Source organism: Chiloscyllium plagiosum, unplaced genomic scaffold (genome assembly GCF_037043375.1).
Source record: "Chiloscyllium plagiosum isolate Xiang-an unplaced genomic scaffold, Cpla_swu_hap1 HiC_scaffold_31, whole genome shotgun sequence".
In the NCBI taxonomy this organism is placed as follows: domain Eukaryota; kingdom Metazoa; phylum Chordata; class Chondrichthyes; order Orectolobiformes; family Hemiscylliidae; genus Chiloscyllium; species Chiloscyllium plagiosum.
In genome coordinates, this window is record NW_028270169.1 from 17,987,965 (window position 1) to 18,007,405 (window position 19,441).

Sequence of the window (19,441 nt, forward strand, 5' to 3'; positions counted from 1 at the left end):
TCACTTGTAAAGAGCAGGTTGTTAGAACTGAGCTTACTCTCAAGAATTGATTTTGATTTGATTTGTTTTATTATTGTCACATCTATCAAGATCGCAAAAAGTATTGTTTTGCATGCTATCCAGGCAAATCATACCTTACATAAGTACATCAAGGTAACAGATCAAAATGCAGATTGTAATGTTAGTGACAGAGAAGGTGCAAAGAAAGATCAATTTTATGAGAGGTCCTTTCGGAAGTCTGATAACAGAGGAGAAGAAGCTGAAATTTTACCTAAATCCTAAATAGCGCAAAAAATTGCAAATTGATATTATTTGATTAGCAATAACATCCAGATATGGAGAAGAATGCCAGCCTTTACTGCAATGACTAATGACCCTGAGCGATCACTTAAGATTTTTCCAGCTAAGATGATCTTACTGGAAATGTCTGGTGGGGCTGGTTGGAGGAGGTGGGGGGGTAGGAGCTAGGAACGTCCCCCCCCAGAAAGTGATGGTGATAAGTCGGAATGAAGGGTAGAGCAGATAGGTGGGATGGAAGATGGACAGGTACAACAGTTCAAGAGGGTGGTGCCATGTTGGATCTGGGATAAGGTGGGGGAAGGGGAGATGAGGAAACTGGTGAAAGTGACATCGATTCCATGTGGTTGGAGGGTCCCAAGGCAGAAGATGAGGTGCTCTTCCTCCAGTCATCGACTAGGATTTGGCAGTAGAGGCAGCCCAGGACTTGCATGTCCTTGGTGGGGTGAGAGGGGGAGTTGAAATGTTCGGCCAGAGGACGGTGGGGTTGTTTGATGTGTGTGTGTCCCGGAAATATTCCAGCCCCACACTGTTTGGCTCTGATCTCCAGCATTTGCAGTCCTCACTTTCTCAAATCACAAAAGGCTACCATACAGATAACAGGAAAAGATAAATGGATTTTTTTCATATCAAAGTGAAGAGAGTATAAAAATAGTGAAGTCTTGCTAAAACTGTACTGCATTGCACCTGGAACACTGAACAGTTTTGGTCTCCTTAGTTAAAGGAAAATATACTGGTACTGGATACAATCCAGAAAAGATTCATGAAGTTAATTCCAAGTAGGGAGGGATTTTCATGAGGACAGGTTGAGTTGGTTGGGCCTATACTCCTTGGAATTAGAAAAGGCAATTTTATTGAAACATAAAAGTTCCTTATGGGGCTTGCAAAAATAAATGCTTGTTTTCCCTTGAGGGGAACTCCAGGAGCAGAGGGCATAATCTCAGAGTAAAAGGTCACCTTTCAAAATAGAACAGAGGAGAAATTTCTCTGAGGGTCACAAATCTGTGGAATTCTTCAGCACAGAGTGCTGTAGATCAGCCATGACCTCATTCAATGGCAGAGCAAAATCGATGGGCCAAACGGCTACTTTTGCTCTTACATTTTATGACACTGTTGAAATTGAACATCTTTGAGGAATATATTAAATCTGACATAGCTTCCAAAACCACTCAGCATCGTCAAAATTGGTTTTCCCCTGGTTTTAAAACTGACTTCTATTCTAAAACTCATCATATACCAATGAGGCAGTGGAAAAATAAATATTTCACAGTATTAAGAATTCCAACATGCAAGATGTCTAAACGATTATTGCCCTCATTATTTCTAATTAAAATTAGACAAAAGAAGTGTTGTCAAAAATTGAAATATACCTGCAATACTGTCGGCAACCTCAACCTTCACAGTCAAGACTGCAGTTATTTATCTATTAAAACTAAACCTCAAAGCAAGTGGGCAAAGTTAAGCACATTCAATATTGTAAGCAATGTTAATCAGATACACTGAACTCCAAGGAGAGAAGGTGGTACTAATTAAGCTGCACTCTATGATAAGAAGGCCCCAGTCACACTCAAAACACCTTGGAACAAAAAAAGATAATGAATCTGTTTCATTGACATTCATATAAACAATTTAGCAAAGTCTCAGCATTCAAATTAGGATGTACCACAATCTTAATATTCTAAATTCTTCAGAGTTGAAAGCTGAGAAACTCATTATACAGTACTTACTGCATAGAAATTGTTCCATGTCAATCTTTATGCTCCACAAGAGCCTCCTTACACCCTTCTTCATCTAACCGCATCAACACTTCCTTCTTTGCCTTTCTCCCTCGTGTGCTTTTCTAAGTTTCCCTTGAATACATTTATACGAGTCGTATTAACAATTCCTTGTGATTGCAAGATCCACATTCTAACCGCTTCTGGGTAAAAGGGTTTGTTTTGAATTCTCTATGGGATTTATTTCTGACTACCTTATGTTTATGAGCTTTAATTCTGATTCTGCCTGCAAATATCTTAACTAAATCTAACCCATCAAGACCCTGGATATACTGGAAGACCTCTACCAGGTCGCCCTCAGTCTTTTCTCTGATTCCTCTCAATTGTCCTGGCAATCAAATGTTTTAAAACTCAAACGCAATGTTTCCTAATCTTTACCTCATGTTCCCCGACATTTTCCAGATTCAGTGACACCCGACACTATGAATTTTGATCTTTTGCCTGTAAGCTTTTCAATTTTAAGATAAGTAATGCATAGATAACAATATTCATTATTCAATGCAATAAATTTAAGGAAATTGCATTAACTCTTAACTCAAGGCTTTTAACATGATACATGTGTATTACACTAAACACTGATTAGCATGACAAAGCAATAATTCACTTGCTGCACGTGCCAATGCAGTAGCGCACGGACAAATACGTGCACAACACACATTGCATAATTAGTCCTGGATATATCTTTGAAGAAAATTGTGAGAAGGGAATTGTAGTAATGAAAGAAGCTTCAGTGACCATCTTAACATCCATACAGAGTTTAAAGTTGCACAGAGTAAGACATTTATACTAATGTTACATTTGAGTGGTTACCAATATTACTTGTTAACTGCAATTATGCAGAATATCCTGAAGTTTATGTATTGGCCCCAAAAAAAGGTCATCATAAAGTTATGTTGCATGCAGCTGGCAATCCAAGGAACATTTGGGTCAGGCACAAACTAGCAGCAATGGTTCATATACTTTTATGACCCTTTCCAATCTCCCTGCAGTACTTAATTCTAATAACTTGGAAGCTAATTTAACGAAATGTCCAATTTTCATAGGACATTCTCAGAAGTTGCTTTGACAGTTAATTAGTTATATCTCTGAAGTTTTTTAATATTGCAAATAAATTGCCTATTTAAAGCATATTATTTTCACAGATCATCACATACAGAAGTATTACTCCCTGGCAATGTACATTATGTTCAAAACTCAACTTAGATGTGTTGAAAATTACAGATGTAATCCAATACCACTGGAACTGCTACAAAATACTTCCTTAATTTGTGACACACTAAAATGTGGTCAAATACATAGCTTTTACACTCTAGGATGAAAGTTCAGATTACTTTGTCCAATACTATAACCATACACTTAAAAGCAAGTTAACTACTTGTCTGGAAATAATAACAAATAATACTGGGCCACACAAGGCTTATCAAAAGATCTCCATTTAGTGAATATTAAAATAAAACTAATTTTGCAAGTCACATTTTTATGTATAGCTGGGGATTGCTGTAACAGTCTGGCCAGCACAAGAAAACCAATGAAACAATGCACAGTTTTCATAGCATTTTGACATGTACTTCAACTCAAACTTAATTTCTGGTTTTAATTATAATACAATATCTCTACATCAAAATACATTGAGATTACTGTGTTAAACCTGCTGCAAACATTCCAGGTGGCCCAGTAATTCCACCCATACAGCACTGTAGACCCATAAAGAACAGCAATGTTAGAATTAGTGACGTGACCAGCCATACAATGAAGTCAGCATTCTAATTTGCTTCTGTTAAACCAGATGGCAAACTAATATGTTTTTATAAAGAAAACTAAAATAAAATATTGATTTATTTGCAGTCCATCATTATAGGAAATTGTGGACTTTCCATAACTTATGTAAAAGCCACAATTGATGCACAAATCTATTCGCTCATTTTTACAAACTTAATAATTGATTCTTGAATACTGAGCTTCCATGGGCCCAGAAGCTGATATTTTGCATTTTTTATTTTGCATTGATGCCAAAGTAGCAGCAATTTTATGGCACAGGACATTACATTTAAGAAGCAAAACATTTCAAATCAGTTTTCCATTTCACAAACAGTGAATATAACTTCATTCCTCTGCAATGTCATGCAGGACACTGGATAAGGAATCCAATGCTTGAGTGCATTGTTTTCTGTACCTATGCTCTAAAAGGCTCAAAATTAAAAGCAAAGTTACTTTTATAAATAATTGCTAATGGCATCATATATACATGAATACAATGTGCACATTTAACATTAGCATCTGTTAAATCATATTTAGGAGTCTAAATCTAGCTTTAGAGTTCGTGAAAAATTCATGAAGCCCCTGTGGCTCTATTAATCTCAACCAGCACCTAGTCAATAAACAAAACACAAATCAGTCTCAGATGCTACCAACAGCCATAGAACCTACTGCAACCTTCCTCCATCAAAACCCTTGAGTGAACGAAGTTTCGATCTTCAATCTCAAACTTAAAGAGGCTAATTTCATTCATTTGTGGCCAGACCACGAGGCAAGATGAGGCTGTCGTCTTCTTCTCAGTCATAAAATGCCCAATCTTATCAGCAGCACATTTGATCTTGGAGAACAGAAGATGGAGTTGTAATCTTGGTGAAGGAGCCACGGCTCATTCAGGTTAGATTGGATTCCCTACAGTGTGGAAACAGGGCCTTTGACCCAACCAGGCCACAGTGACCCTCCGAAGAGTGACCCACCCAGGCCCGTTTCCCTCTGACTAATGCACCTAACAATATGGGCAATGTAGCATGGCCAATTCACCTGACAGCATCTTTGGACTGTGGGAGGAAACCAGAGCACCGGGAGGAAACCGGAGCACCCTGAGGAAACCCATGCAGACCTGGCGAGATTGTGCAAACTCCACACAGTCGCCAGAGGCTGGAATCGAACCTGGGACCCTGATGCTGTGAGGCAGCAGTGCTAACCACTGAGCCATCACGCCGCCCATGTTAGTTGTTTGGTAAGTAGGAGGTCGGAGACGACTGGAAAATCCACTCTGCTGGTTTACACTTAAGGAAATGGAGGAAAAGGAAAGGAACAGAGGTGGACTCTTTAAGGAAACCAAATGTTTAATAAGTAACTTTAATGTACACACATTATAACAAATGATGGTACTTTAAAAGTACTTAGGATATCTGGTCAGCATGGGCGCATTGGACCGAAGGGTGTGTTTCCATGCTGTACATTGCTATGAATCTGGTACTGGCTATAAAACTGGCTGGATATACTAAGATAGTGAAAGATGATATATAAATGTATATCTTCCTTTCTTTTATACAAAAGCTATAAGCATATTTCAGCAGCACTCTGTATCATAATTCCTCTCAGCATATCGTAACAAGTGTTGAGAATTGTCAGCAAGTTCCTGACACACATTGTACTAGAAATTATACTAGAACCAATAATTAGATTGGGTGTCAAATTTTGCAAGAGTGAATTAGTTTTAGGTTAGCTTTAGTTTGGATTGAGGGGGGAATTTTGGCCAGGAGAGGAGAGTTGCCTGAGCTTTGAATAGTACACCTCTGAAGCAGTGGAACACTTACATGAGACTGCGGTTTTGCAGCTCATGAAAATAGAGGCACCCTTTCAAAGCTGAACCAAAAAGAGTCAGCCTGGAGTTTGTCCTGAATACCTATAATGAGCTTGAACCAACAACTTTCTGACTCAAGAGACCTTCTCAAAACCCAATAATGGTGCATTCTGGCATATCCTCCCAAGTAGTGGATTGGCACATGATTCGTTGTGGAATTCCATCTTTACCAGAACAAAAATAGAAGTGTACTGCACTTAGAGTGGGCAACCACATATCGTTCCTTGCATTTACTGTCACAGTTCTTTCTCAGTCTAAAAAACAATGTGAAATTGGACACGAGAAATTAATGTTCAATCTGAAAACCACTAAAGTACTCCAGAGGCAAAAACAGAAATTGCTGGAAAAGCTGAGCAGATCTGGCAGCATCTGAGGGGGGGAAATCAGAGTAAGCATTTCTGGTTGAGTGACCCTTCCTCAGAACTAAAGCTTTTCTTACTTCTAGTTTAGAAACATGTTCTCTCTGCGTTTCTGGTTCATTTTTATTCTTTCCACTACAATTTGCCCCACACTAGCCCTGTCAAAAAATGGAATCTCCTTCACTGAGGAGGGTAGATCAAATGATACCAGCATCAAGAATAAATGCCAGTTAGTTTGTCTAATAGTAGAAAGGATGATGTTTAGGTCAACAAAGCAATTTTCACCTTACAGTACTGTGTGGAACTCATCCTAGCCAGAACACAATTCATGCTCCCACCGCATAAACGACATTACACTGCAAATTGCTTTTGTCTAATGGTGACGTAACTTTTAAATCTATCCAATGATGTAAATGGCTGGTACTAGTTTTCATTGTCAGGTATAGCACCAACAACTAACAAAAGGTGAGACATAACTTTGGAACTATACAAACTCAAATTACACTCAAAAGACAGAGCAGTATTGATCTGGACAAGGAGAATTCTTGAGCAGATTTGCAACATGACCATCAGTAAAAGAGCTGAAAAAATATGCGACTAAAGATCATTTAACTACAAGTCAAAGTAAAAAGCAAAATAATTCCTATAAAGAGCAAAACCAAAAATTCTGGAAACACTAAGCAGGTCAGGTAGCAACTATTGAGGTCAGAAGAGAGTTAGCATTTTAAATCAATGACCTGTCATCATAACGGATTTAAGAAGCCTTGACATTAAAAGGAGCAGCAAATAATAGTTATTTTCCACAATAAAAGCATTCTAACTTATTAGCATAAGCAAATCATCAAGCATTTCAAATTGATGGAAAACGGGGGTCTGTAAATCTGCCATTAGGTTGTTACTCGTGGTTTTGCTTTCTGCATTACATAGGAGGGCCCACAACATCTACAGACAGTGATTCAAAGAGAACGGTAACATGTTGAGCGTACCATCTTAACCCAACCCATCAGCAAATTAGGCTCATTTTTCCCAACTAATGCTCAGCAAATTTCCAGACACCAGCCTGAGGGGATGAAAAAAGCCAGTCACTGCTGACAGGCATGTGGGCACAAGGAAAGTAATTAGTCACAAAGAATGCGGAAAGAGTTCAGAGGTCTGGCTGTCAAGGACCATTAGCATCTGACTAATGCTGTCTGCCGAAAATGCAATGTAAGTTCCTTGTGCATAAATAAACTTAAACCAGACACTAACATTGAAATTTTGAAGAAGACCATACACATTTTTCTTGGCAACTCTGCCAACAAATCGAAGCTGCTTACACAAATGAAAAAAAACACTTCAAATTAGTCAGTTTGGAACATTCATTTGTTGCAGTGTACTTCCTGGAGACCAGAAGTGTTTTCCTGCAGACAAAGTAGCCCTCAATGCTGTAGTTATGCTGAACAGCCACTGCAATACCAGCTGGAGCTTCATTTGCTGTGAGAAACAAATCTCTTAAGTAAGGGAGTTTTTTTTTTCTACTTGATAACTACAAACACTAATTCAAACGCACATGGTAAGAGGGCAAATGGAAAGCAAATGTGTTAATATACTAGCTACACAAAAAGAGTTTTAGAACTCAACATTCTCTCTCCCCCCACCTTAATGCACCTTTGAATAGAGTAGTGGAAGTTGGATGATTAAATGGGATTGCAACCTTTTTGCAAAAAACCTAATTTTATTTCTGTTTTTTTATATTTAATGTTCAAATGCAATTTACTCCAAATTCTATATTTCATTCAGACTTATGCAGAGCTATACAGGTTTTCCATTGGACAGTAGGTGAAGCCAGTTAATTAAAGAAATGACCTTAACTAACGAGGTGGCACTGCTGCTTAACAGCACCAAAGACTCAGATTCAATTCCAGCCTTCGGTGACTGTCTATGTGGAGGTTTTATATTCTCCCCATATCTGCGCGGGTTCCCTCCAGGTGCTCTGGTTTTCTCCCACATCCAAAGATGTGCAGGTTAGGTGGATTGGCCAGATTAAATTGGGATGCTCTCTGGAGGGTCAGTGCAGACTTGACGGGTCGAACAGCCTCTCTCTGTGCTGTAGGGCTTCTATGATTTTAACTGTTTTCTGTACCTCGGGCATCTTAGTGGATTTTGCATAGAGTATTACTTTGAACAGGGAGTTGGGCAAAGGGTGCTGTTGCTTTGTTTTGCCTAACTTTTTCACCCTACAGGCTTTGGTTCCTTACTACAGGGGAGCAAGCTGTTTGGTGAGTACCTGTGAAGTGGTTACGCTTTCAACTGCACCTTAGATTTAGAGTATAGCCTAGGTTTATAAAAGAAAAAATAAATAATTGAATAAAATAGTTAAGTGGTTAATTAAATTACATTAAATAACAACATTATGACCCATTTTAGGGGAGGGGGTAGAGAAGGAAGAAGGCATCGTGATTTTTAGTACATTGGATCTTCTGATTTGATCAGAGACAGGGGTGTATTTCTGGAGCTAAAGTAGGTTAAGGGAACCCAGTGGACCAGAGGCTGGAAGCTTAGTAATTGTCCAACATTTGCCCAAAAGTTCTTTCAGCTTGTTGGGATGGAATCAGGGACGGCAATGCAGATGAATTGACTGCCCACAGCCATCGTGGTACAGGAAATCATTCATGTGGAGATACAAAACAAATGTAGTAGTGGGGGCACTGGAGAAATGACACTGTTTTCTTCAAAGACGAAGACTCCAGAAAGCTGTGTTATCCGGCCACTGCCAGGATTTAAGACATCAGCCGAGGGTTGAAGTGGAAGAAGGTACAATCCAGTCATTGCGGTCCATGTAGGTACCAATGACATAGGCATGACAAGCACAGAGTTTCTGCATAGTCAACATGAGGAGCTAGGTACCAAGCAGAACTGTAAAGGTAATAATCTCTGGATTAATAGCGGAGCACATAGAAATTGGGATGGGGCAAATAAAATTATGGAAATTAAATAGTTTAAATACGAAAAACTGATAAGTGGGTACCAGTTCATGGGGCATTAGTAACAATACTGGGATAAGTGGAAGCTCTAATGTTGGGTCAATCTACATGTAAACCATATTGGGGCTGTTTCTGAGTGAAATGCCTAACTAGGGAAGTAGAGAAGGTTTTAAACTAAGTAGTGTGGTTCATGGGTCCAATTTGGCAAAATCAAATCAAACAGCAAAGACAAGGCAACAAAAATTGAGAAACAATAAACAGACCATGACAACAATATTATAAATCTAAGAGCAAATCAATAGATAAGGCTAAGAGGTTACAAAATAATAAAAGGGTTAAACTGAAGCCTCGGTATGTGAATGCATAAAGCATTAAAAACAAAACAAATAAACTGATAACGCTATATGAGAAAGATTGGGTTAGAAATATAAAACCAGACAGAGATTATTTACAGATATTTAGATACAGGTAGAAATTAGATTAGATTAGAATCCCTACAGTATGGAAACAGTCCCTTCAGCCCAAAAAGTCCACACCAAACCTCCGAAGAGTAACCCACCCAGATCCATTCCCTTACCCTGTATTTACCCCTGAGCTAACCACCTGAGCCACCATGCCGCCCTGGGGAGTTAATATTGGAAAATAAAGAGATCGCGGATGAAATAAACAGGTATTTTACGTTGGTCTTCATTACTGTGCATGCAAATAATTTCCCAGAAATAGCTGTAAATCAAGAAATAGAAGGGAGGAAGGAACACAAGGAAATTACAAACCAAAGAAGTGGGTATTGTGCAAACTGTTGGAGTTGTGGGCTGACAAATTCCCAGATCTTGATGCATACCATTTGAGGATTTTAAAATGAGATTGGTGATGTATTGGCTTTATTTTTTCAAAAGACCCTATATTTGAGGAAGGTACCATTAGATCGGAAAATAGTGAATGTAATTCCTTCATTCAAAAGGAGGGAGACAAAACAGTCAGTTAGCTCAACAACTGTCGGAGGGAAGACATTGAAAGCTATTAAAGACTTTAGAGCAAGGCACTAGAAAAATAATCAAGGCAATCAGGTAAGGCAACACGGCCGTAAATGGGAATTCACATTTAACCCATTTATTGGGATTTTCAGAAAGAAAAATGAAGATCTGTGCCATAAGGGGAAATCGGTAAATACAATGTACTTAGATGTTCAAAGGAGCTATCTGAAAGGATGTTGTGAAAATAAAAGCTCATTCTATAGGGGATAACACATTAGTATGGATAGAAGTTTAGCTAGCTAACCAGGAAAGAAAATTACTGGGTCATTTTCTTGTCAGTGTAATGTAAGAGTGATGTGCCACAGGGATCAGGGCTGGGATCCCAACTTCTTTCCAATTGTATAAACAATTTGGATAAAGGGACCAAATATATGGTTGCTACATTTGCTGATGATACAAATGTAAGAGGATACATTGTGAAGAGCACACAAGGAAGCTACCAGTGGATACAGATGGGTTAAGTGAATGGGCAAAAATCTGTCAAGTGGACTATAACACAGGAAAATGTGAAATTATCCATTTTGGCTGGAAGAATTAAAAAAACAGCATTGTACTGTCTCACCATTTAATTACAAAGCTATGAGATGCAGAGGGATTTAGGTGTCTGGTGCATGAATCACAAAAAAATGAATATGCAAGAAACTAGGAATGGTCATAATATTGTTTATTGCAAAAGCAGGGAAATTACTTTTCAGTTAAAGGGCATTGATGAGACTACATATGGAGTACTGCATTCAATTTTGGTCTCCTTATTTAAGGAAGGTTGTAGATGGTTCATAGATGCTTTGCTGGACTATTACCTTGAATGGGCAAGTTGTAGAATGAGGAAAGGTTGGGTATGCTAGGCTTGTATCCACTGAACATAGAACAGTACAGCACAATACAGGGCCTTCTGCCCTCGATGTTATGCCGACCTTTAATCCTACTCTAAGATCAAACTAACCTACATACCTCTCATTTTACTATCATCCATGTGCCTATCCAAGAGTCACTTAAATGTACCCAATGTATCTGACTCTATGACCACTGCTGGCAGCGCATTCCAAGCACCAACCACTCTCTGTAAAGAACCAACCTCTGACATCTCCCCAAACCTTCCTCCAAGTACCTTGAAATTATGCCCCCTTGTGACAGCCATTTCTGCCCAGAGAAAAATATCTCTGGTTATTCACTCTATCTATGCCTCTCAACATCTTGTACACCTCTATTAAGTCACCAGTCATCCTTCACTCAAATGAGAAAAGCCCTAACTCCCTCAACCTTTCTTCATAAGACATGCTCGCCAGTCCAGGCAACATCCTGGTAAATCTCCTTTGCACCCTCTCTAAAGCTCCCACATCCTTTCCAGAATGAGGCAATCATAACTGAACACAATATTCCAAGTCTAGTCTCACCAGGGCTTGATAGAGCTGCAGCATAACCTCACAGCTCTTAAATACAATCCCCCTGCTAATGAAAACCAACACAACATACACCTTCTTAACAACCCCATCAACTTGGGTGGCAACTTTGAGGGATCTATGGACGTGACCCCAAGATCCCTCTGTTCCTCCACATTGCCAAGAATCCTGCAGTTAACCTTTTATTCTGCATTCAAATTCAACCTTCCAAAATGCAACTCTTCACAGTTTTCAGGGTTGAACTCTATCTGCCACTTCTCAGCCCAGCTCTGCACCCTGTCAATGTCCCTTTGCAACCTACAACAGCCCTCCATACTATCCACAACTCCTCCAACCTTCGTGTCATCGGCAAACTTACTAACCCACCCTTCCACTTCCTCATCCAAGTCATTTATAAAAATCACAAAGAACAGAGGTTCTGGAACAGATCCCTGCGGAAAACCACTGGTCACCACTGGTCCAGGCTGAATACATTCCATCTACTACCACATTGTCTTCTGTGGGCCATCCAATTCTGTATCCAGACAGCCAAATTTCCTGTATCCCATACTTCCTTACTTTCTGAATGAGCCTACCATGGGGACTAGATTGGGTTGGGACTAGATTGGGTTGGAATATCTGGTCGGCATGGACAGGTTGGACCGAAGGGTCTGTTTCCATGTTGTACATCGCTATGACTCTAAATGCCTTCTAAAATTCATATACACCACATCCACTGCTCTACCTTCATCAATGTTTTGTCACATGCTCAATGAATTCAATAAGGCTTGTGAGGCATGACCTGCCCCTCACAAAGCCATATTGACTATCTCTAATCAAGCTATGCTTTAACAAATAATCATAAATCCTGTTTCTCAGAACCCTCTCTAATAACTTACCCACTATTGACATAAGACTGACTGGTCTGTAATTCTCTGGTTCAAGAAAGGGAATATGGACAAACAAGGGAATAACATTTGCCACCCTCCAATCATTTGGTACTACTCCAGTGGACAGTGAGGATGCCAAGATCATTGCCAAAGGTGCAGCAATCCCTTCCCTCCCTTCCCATAGTAATCTGGATTATATCCTGTCTGGTCCAGGGGACTTATCTATCCTCATATTTTTCAAGACTTCCAGCACATCCTCCTTCTATACATCAACCTGTTCAAGTGTATCAGCCTGTTTCATGTTGTTCTTACAAATGACAAGGTCCCTCTCAGTAGTGAATCCTGAGGCAAAGAATTCATTAGCGACCTCCCCTACCTCCTCCAACTCCAAGCACTAGTTCCCTCCACTATCCCTGATCAGCCCGATCCTCACTCTGGCCATCCTCTTGTTCCTCAGGTAAGCGTAGAAGGCGTTAATCCTACCTGTGAAGGTAGGACTTTTCCATGCCCCTTCTACCTCTCAGATGTCCATTCTTCAGTTCCTTCCTGGCTACTTTATAACCCTCTTGAGCTCTGTCTGATCCTTCCTTCCTCATCCTTCAGTGAGCTTGCTTCTTCCTGTTGACTTAGATGTTCCACATCTCTCGTCATCCAAGGTTCTTTGACCCTTCCTTGCCTCAGTGGGACAAACCTATCCAGCACTCACAGCAAGTGCTCCCTAAACAACCTCCACATTTGTCGTGCATTTCCTTGAGAATATCTGCTTCCAATTTATGCTCCACAGTTCCTGTCCAATAGGACGGTAACTCTCCCACCACTAAATATTTTCCCATACAGCCTGCTCCTATCCCACTCCATGACTATGACTGAAGTTTTAAAGAGCTAGAGACAATACGATTAAAACACATAAGATCCTGGTCGGTTTTGATAGGGTAAATGTGGAAAATGGAAAAATCTAAAACTAGAAAAGGATTGTTTAAAAATGAGGAATCACCCATTTCAGACAAGAGAAAAATTTCTCTCATGCTGTGATCAAGAGTCTTTGGAACTCTCGTACTAGTGGCAGCAGTCTTTAAATAACATTAAGGCAGAGGTAGATGATATTTTGATAAATGAGACTTTATTTGAGTGAGGCAAGAATGTAGAGTAATCAAATCAGCTCATATTATCATGCTCATGGGCCAGTACCCTATTCCTACTCTTAATGTCCATACATATGTTCATACCCTCACATTGGATTATGCTCTAAATTGAAGACAAAAGAATGACTAGGGAAAGTTTCAGGTCATCTTTAATTATCAGTTGCCTGCATACACTTGAGTACTACTGCAACCCCATGTTTGTATTCCTTAGTAGATAGTTACCCCCAAGTCGTTATGAAAAGGGGGTTTTCTTTCTCTCTCAACAGCAAATAGCATCTCAACAAAACAAATTATTTATTGAATTAATACTTAGCTGAGCTTGAAAATTCATAAACTGGCATTAAGTTATTCAGAGGGAAGACAGAGCAAGAGTTAAGTCGGAGGGAGAGTTAAGTCAGAGGTAAAGAGGAACTTCTTCTCTCAAACAGGACTGAATTTGTAGAATTCTTTACTGCAGAGGGCTGTTGAGGCTCAGTCATTAAGTTTTTTCAAGGCTGAGATAGACAGAAGTAAAAACCAGTAATGGTATCAAGGGTTATGGGGAGCAGGCAGGATTATCAGATCAACCACAATCTCATTGAATAGAGAAACAAACTTTACTAAGTGAACAATCTCCTTCTACTCCTACCTAAGAAATGTTACCATTGGACCAAGGAGGAACAGATCAAATAAGGAATTGCAAACTAAAAAGGTCAGTGATGGATTTCGATAGGTATATGAAATAAAATGTAAATGAGTGCACTTAATGAGATGCTAGCAGAGACAGAGAGCAAAACTGTGCCTTGGGACTCCTGGGTGTCTGGAGACTTGGTGATGACGTTGATCAGTGACCCCCCAAACAATTAAACAGGACAAAGGAAACTTCAACTTGGACACTAATTGCTTTCCCCATAATTTCTTACCACGATCCCATCCGTCAGAGTGCTGCCTGAGAACCGTTTGGCCAACAGCCCCTCAAAGTTTGTCGTTCTTTGAATTGCAAACAGCAACAACTTCACTTCAATTTCCTTGGCTCTTGTGCGCATTATTTTAGCCAGTTCATGCCTAAAACAGTGAGGAAAAAACGTCTTTAGACAACATCCCCATTCTCACATTCTCAAAAGAGTAGACCATTCAGCTTGATCCACCATTCAATGAGATCATGGGGTGATCTGAATATAACCACAAATCCATATTCCCACCAACATCTGGTACCCTAACCCTAATAATCTTTCAACCCCTTCAACATATTTGAGAAAAAGAGAGGAATTAACTTGGGCAAAATTCAACGTTTCTCTGGTTCTATTGAGCATTTCCTATTTCGAAAGCTCCTGAGTCAGGGTCCTAGTTTCAGATGCTATTGCATCTGATCACCTTAAATGACAACGTTTTATCAGTCCTCAGCCAGACAACTAAGGAAAACATGTTGATGACATTTTGATGACAATGTGGATCTGGTGCAAGAAGAAAAGACTGAATTCATACAGGTTCTGTGATTTAAGTTATGGTGTGGCCTCACCACTGACTACAAAGGTGACCCCAGACTATTTCACCTTACTAGCTGAAGAGAGAAAGGCCATAGTCATCTTACAATGCAGAAAAATGATAAAGGATGCTTTTTAAATAAGGGATGATAGTCTAATGCTATTAGGGAATCCATGCCCTTCATTGCTTTTGGAAACACGAGACAAAACTCACGGCAATCTGATAAAAATAGAAGATAAACAATAAACATCACATATCTGCTTTATACCTGGTGACGTGGCAAAACTCCACTGTGATCCGTTCACTCATGCACCATTCCTGTGGGAACATCCGGCCATATTTCTCCTCATAATCTACCAGCTGGCGTTTAATCCATGCATAGCGCCGATCTATCTTATCCAGCCATGCCACCTAGACAAAGAGTTAACATACAAGGCTCAGAACACAACGCAGTTTTCCCTTTGTGACCCAAATGCGTAACCTCAACAGCTGTTTGTCAGCTTCCAATTTGCAAATCTCTCAGCCACAAAGCAAGCTTGCTTGATTTACTAAGTCTTCCCATCATTCAGCCTTAGTAAGCACAGCACGCTTTCTTGTGGGTTGCTGATCACTAGTTTAAGACATAAACCACGGTGAATCTCATGCAACATCAACATAGAACAGCAAAGAGGCTACATCAAATTTACAGATACACACAATATATGATACACACTGTATATAGAACACTGAACATCAAATTAATTTGCTTGCTCCTGGCTTTAACTGAAACTTGCTACTAGAATGGGAACAAAAGGTTAACTACAATAAAGGACACAAGGGACACAGCCATTAAAGTGAGAATAAATAGATGATCCGATTACTGTTTAGTCTACTTCATGGCCTTTGACCAAAAACAGCTATGAATCGGTCAACTTATATGAGTCCAGGGTGAGGAATGCAGGGTTGTCAAGTGGTTCCCAAATTCATAACAAGATCTTTCCTATTAAATTAACAAGGTCGTGTAAGCTCTACCCTCCAATTTGCTTTTCTTTTACAACCCTATATTACCATAACAAGATATATATTCTCATATTTCTGGAATAACAATTTAATTTTCTCCCTCTACTCTCCTAGAAGCACTAGAATCTCAGTACCTCAATCCACTCGCATTCTTCATACCAAATCAAAACATAACATTAAGATTGTGGAGAGCACCACATCTGAGGCCGGTCCGAACACTGCCCACAGAAGGCCCTTCCCAACACGAGTCACTGATTAGTGATCTGGAACAGCAACCATGATCAATATTTTCTTTCCCCCTCATGGTTTAGTCACTGAAATCTACAAATAATTCTGCAAGAGCAAAAATTTTAAAACTAACCTTCCCAAAGTATAAATACTCTGAAGTGCAAATCTGAATCCATCCAGTAAGACCCCAAATTTCATTCCTGTAAAAAATTGCAACAGTTCCAAATGCCAACTGCAGAACAAAGACTGCCCTTCTGGGCCTGCAAATAATTACTGTAAGCTAAAGTATTCATTCAACTTCATGCTTACATCTTGGTTTTCTTGGAACAGAACGAGGTACTCTGAAAGATGTTGCTTAGTAAACTTTTTAATGATTTCTTGTTTAATTTTGGGATCCAGCACATTGGCAACAAGGCAGGCATCTCGTAGTACGTTACTGGGACCCGCTGGTCTCTGCAAAGATGAGAAAGAAAATCCACTAAAACTTGCAAGCAGTAAATACAACAGACTTTTAAATTTACACTTCAATTATGGGTCAATTGTATTTCAGGAGGGCTGCCCTGGTGCAGAAACTGAACCTTTTTCTCATGCTGTTCGATTATTTATAAGTGCATGATTTAACATGACTGCAGCTCAATGTCACAAAACCAATTTTCATTTAGTACTGAAAATGCTCAACATTCATAAGGCATGATTCATAAAATACATTTTTTGTTCAATGTTTATGACTTGAATTTTCCCAAATTGAGGTTATGCTGAAAACCTTAAATTCAAAGGTCCAGCTCAATTGATCATTAATCCAGATGGTCATTAAACTGACAGGGAATACAATTTTAATGCAAACATTTTTCTTTATAAAATCTCTCAAATCCTCTTAATTTTATTTTAAAATTTCTTTTTCTCCAGCTTTAACTCCCAACAGCACTTGTCTGTATCGCAGAGACTAGACGTGCTGACTGTTTTCCCCAATCAACATGATCATTGAAGGTGCCTAGGGACATTCACTGGTGACTTCCTCCTTTCTACGTAGGAAAATAATGTGGCTTCCCATAAAACCAGAAATAAGAAAATTTATTGAGTGAAACATCATAATACAATCTTGGCATAGAACAAACTAGGTTGTGCTTTTGTAAAAATTGTTTTCCTCGTTGTGGTGACCAGGGCACATTTTGGTTTGAAAATCACTTCTGTCTTCTTTATTATGATGACAATAATTAATCATAAGAGGCAAGATATACTAGAAATATATTGAAGGTGGTCAACATTTCAAAATAGGAAAGATTGATTTGCATTTTTAGTGAGACTTTTCAGAACTGTATAGGGATCTTCATTTTATGTTGACCTATTTTCAGATGCCAAGAGACTGGATGAAAATAGCTGCGTTTTCTGTTTTGTTTCATACGCAATATTTTTCTTGTTTATTTACATTGGACAAGGATCTGGGACAAAATCAACAATTCATTTTCTGTACTAACATCAAGTATTTACAGCACAATGTACAGAAAGTCACACTAACAGAAAATGGAGATGGGTGTTCAAACATTATCAAATGAATGGGCAGAGTATGAAGGAACTAAACTTTAGTAGGACATTCTCACCTTTGACCCCTGAGATGGAAACGCTTCTTCAAAATCTGCCAAGATCTGCTGTCCCAACTCAGTCTGAGCAGCTCGCACCCTAACAAAACAAAATCAGAATTTCCTGAAGTTCTATATTGCAGCTGTGAAAATAAATGGATATTAAACGGAGTTCTGCACACTCAAAATGACACCCGACTTGATTGATAGAGATAACACCAGCAATAAAGAACAAATTATTGCTATTTAGTTTATTTTCTTCTTGTTATTAATTGGCTTGGTTGTTGCATTTATCCATGCAAACAGCTCGTTGGTGTTAAGCACTTTTTAAGAAGTCCTTAGCATGTGAATGCTGTAATACATGACTTACTTACTTTAGGAGGACTATTTTATTTCGTACAGTGTCAACTGTGTCACATTCGGTTGCATTCTTAATTCTCAGGTTTAAGTTCCACTCCAGAAAGTTGAACACAAAATCTAGGCTAACACACTAGTGCATTACTGAAGAAGTGCTGCACTGTTAAAGGTGCTGTCTTTTAGATGAGATATTGTCCTTTTAGATAGGCATAAAAGATCACTTCTCAATTAAAGAAGAACAGGGAGTACTCCCTGGTGTGCCGACAATGTCTATTCATCAACTGACATCACGAAAACACTAGTATCTGTTCTTTAACACATTATTACTGTCAGTGGGACCTTGTGTGCCCAAATTAGCTGCCATGTCTCTTATTGCGGTTGGGCTTGAAAAGTACTCCACAGCTGTAATAAATCACAAAAAGCTAGGAGCCAAGTTCAGCAGGTAATAGGGAAAGCAAGTGGAATGTTGGGCTTTATTTCAAAGGGAAGAGAGAATAAAAATAGGGAAGTCTTGCTAAAATTATGCAAGGCACAGCTGGAAAACGTGAACAGTTTTGGTCCTCTTCTCCAAGAGAAGATATACTGGCAGCAGTCCAGAGAAGGTTCTCTAGATCGGACCTGGGCATGGGCGGGCTGTCTTATAAGGAGACATTGAGTAGGTGAGCCTGTACTCAGTAAAGAAGAATGAGAGGCTACTTTATTAAAACATACAGAATTGTTAGTGATTTGACACGGTAGATGCTGAAAGGCAATTTCCCCTTGTGGGAATTAGAGGGCATCATCTCAATAAAACATGTAATCCATTAAACAGAAATTTGGAGAAATTTCTTCTCCCAAAGGTCAGTGCATCTATGGAATTCTTTACCACAGAGGGCTATTGAGGCTGGATGGTTAACTATATTCAAGGTTGAGATAGACAGACTTTTTTTTAATGTCAGTATGGGAATTAAAGATAATGGGGAAAAGGCAAGAAAGTGGATTTGATAATTATCAGATCAGCCGTGATCTCATTAAATGGCAGAGCAGAATCAGTGGGCTGAAAAGCCTAATTCTACTCCTGTATCCTATGGTCTTATTATGGCACTTTTGACCATCCTGTGGTCTCATAAGAGCAGATCCTTACTTTTTAAAGGAATATGTGAAAGTCAGTCAGGGTATTCTGATGCTTAAGGTATATGACAGCAACAAATAAAACTGAATTCTGACATACAGCCAAAGAGAAATTCCACATCTATTTGGCACTGTGGACAATCAATAAGCAGATTTATAACAGGAGAACTTGAGGTTAGATAATGGCATTGCCAATTTTTTTGCGTGCATTTGGAAGGCACGAAAGGTTCCACTCAAACAACACA

At 39.2% G+C, this 19,441-nt stretch overlaps 1 protein-coding gene across 1 annotated transcript in view; it reads right to left on the reverse strand.

The window, feature by feature from the left end:
• The window catches only part of vps53 (VPS53 subunit of GARP complex), a 235,043-nt gene that overhangs the window by 133,965 nt on the left and 81,637 nt on the right, over positions 1-19,441 (reverse strand). The window contains exons 8-11 of the mRNA XM_043718341.2: positions 17,751-17,829; positions 16,462-16,605; positions 15,194-15,336; positions 14,364-14,505 (exon numbers count right to left, since the gene is read on the reverse strand). Of these exons, the coding sequence (XP_043574276.2) occupies positions 14,364-14,505; positions 15,194-15,336; positions 16,462-16,605; positions 17,751-17,829 (508 nt within the window). The remainder of the gene's footprint in view (positions 1-14,363; positions 14,506-15,193; positions 15,337-16,461; positions 16,606-17,750; positions 17,830-19,441) is intronic.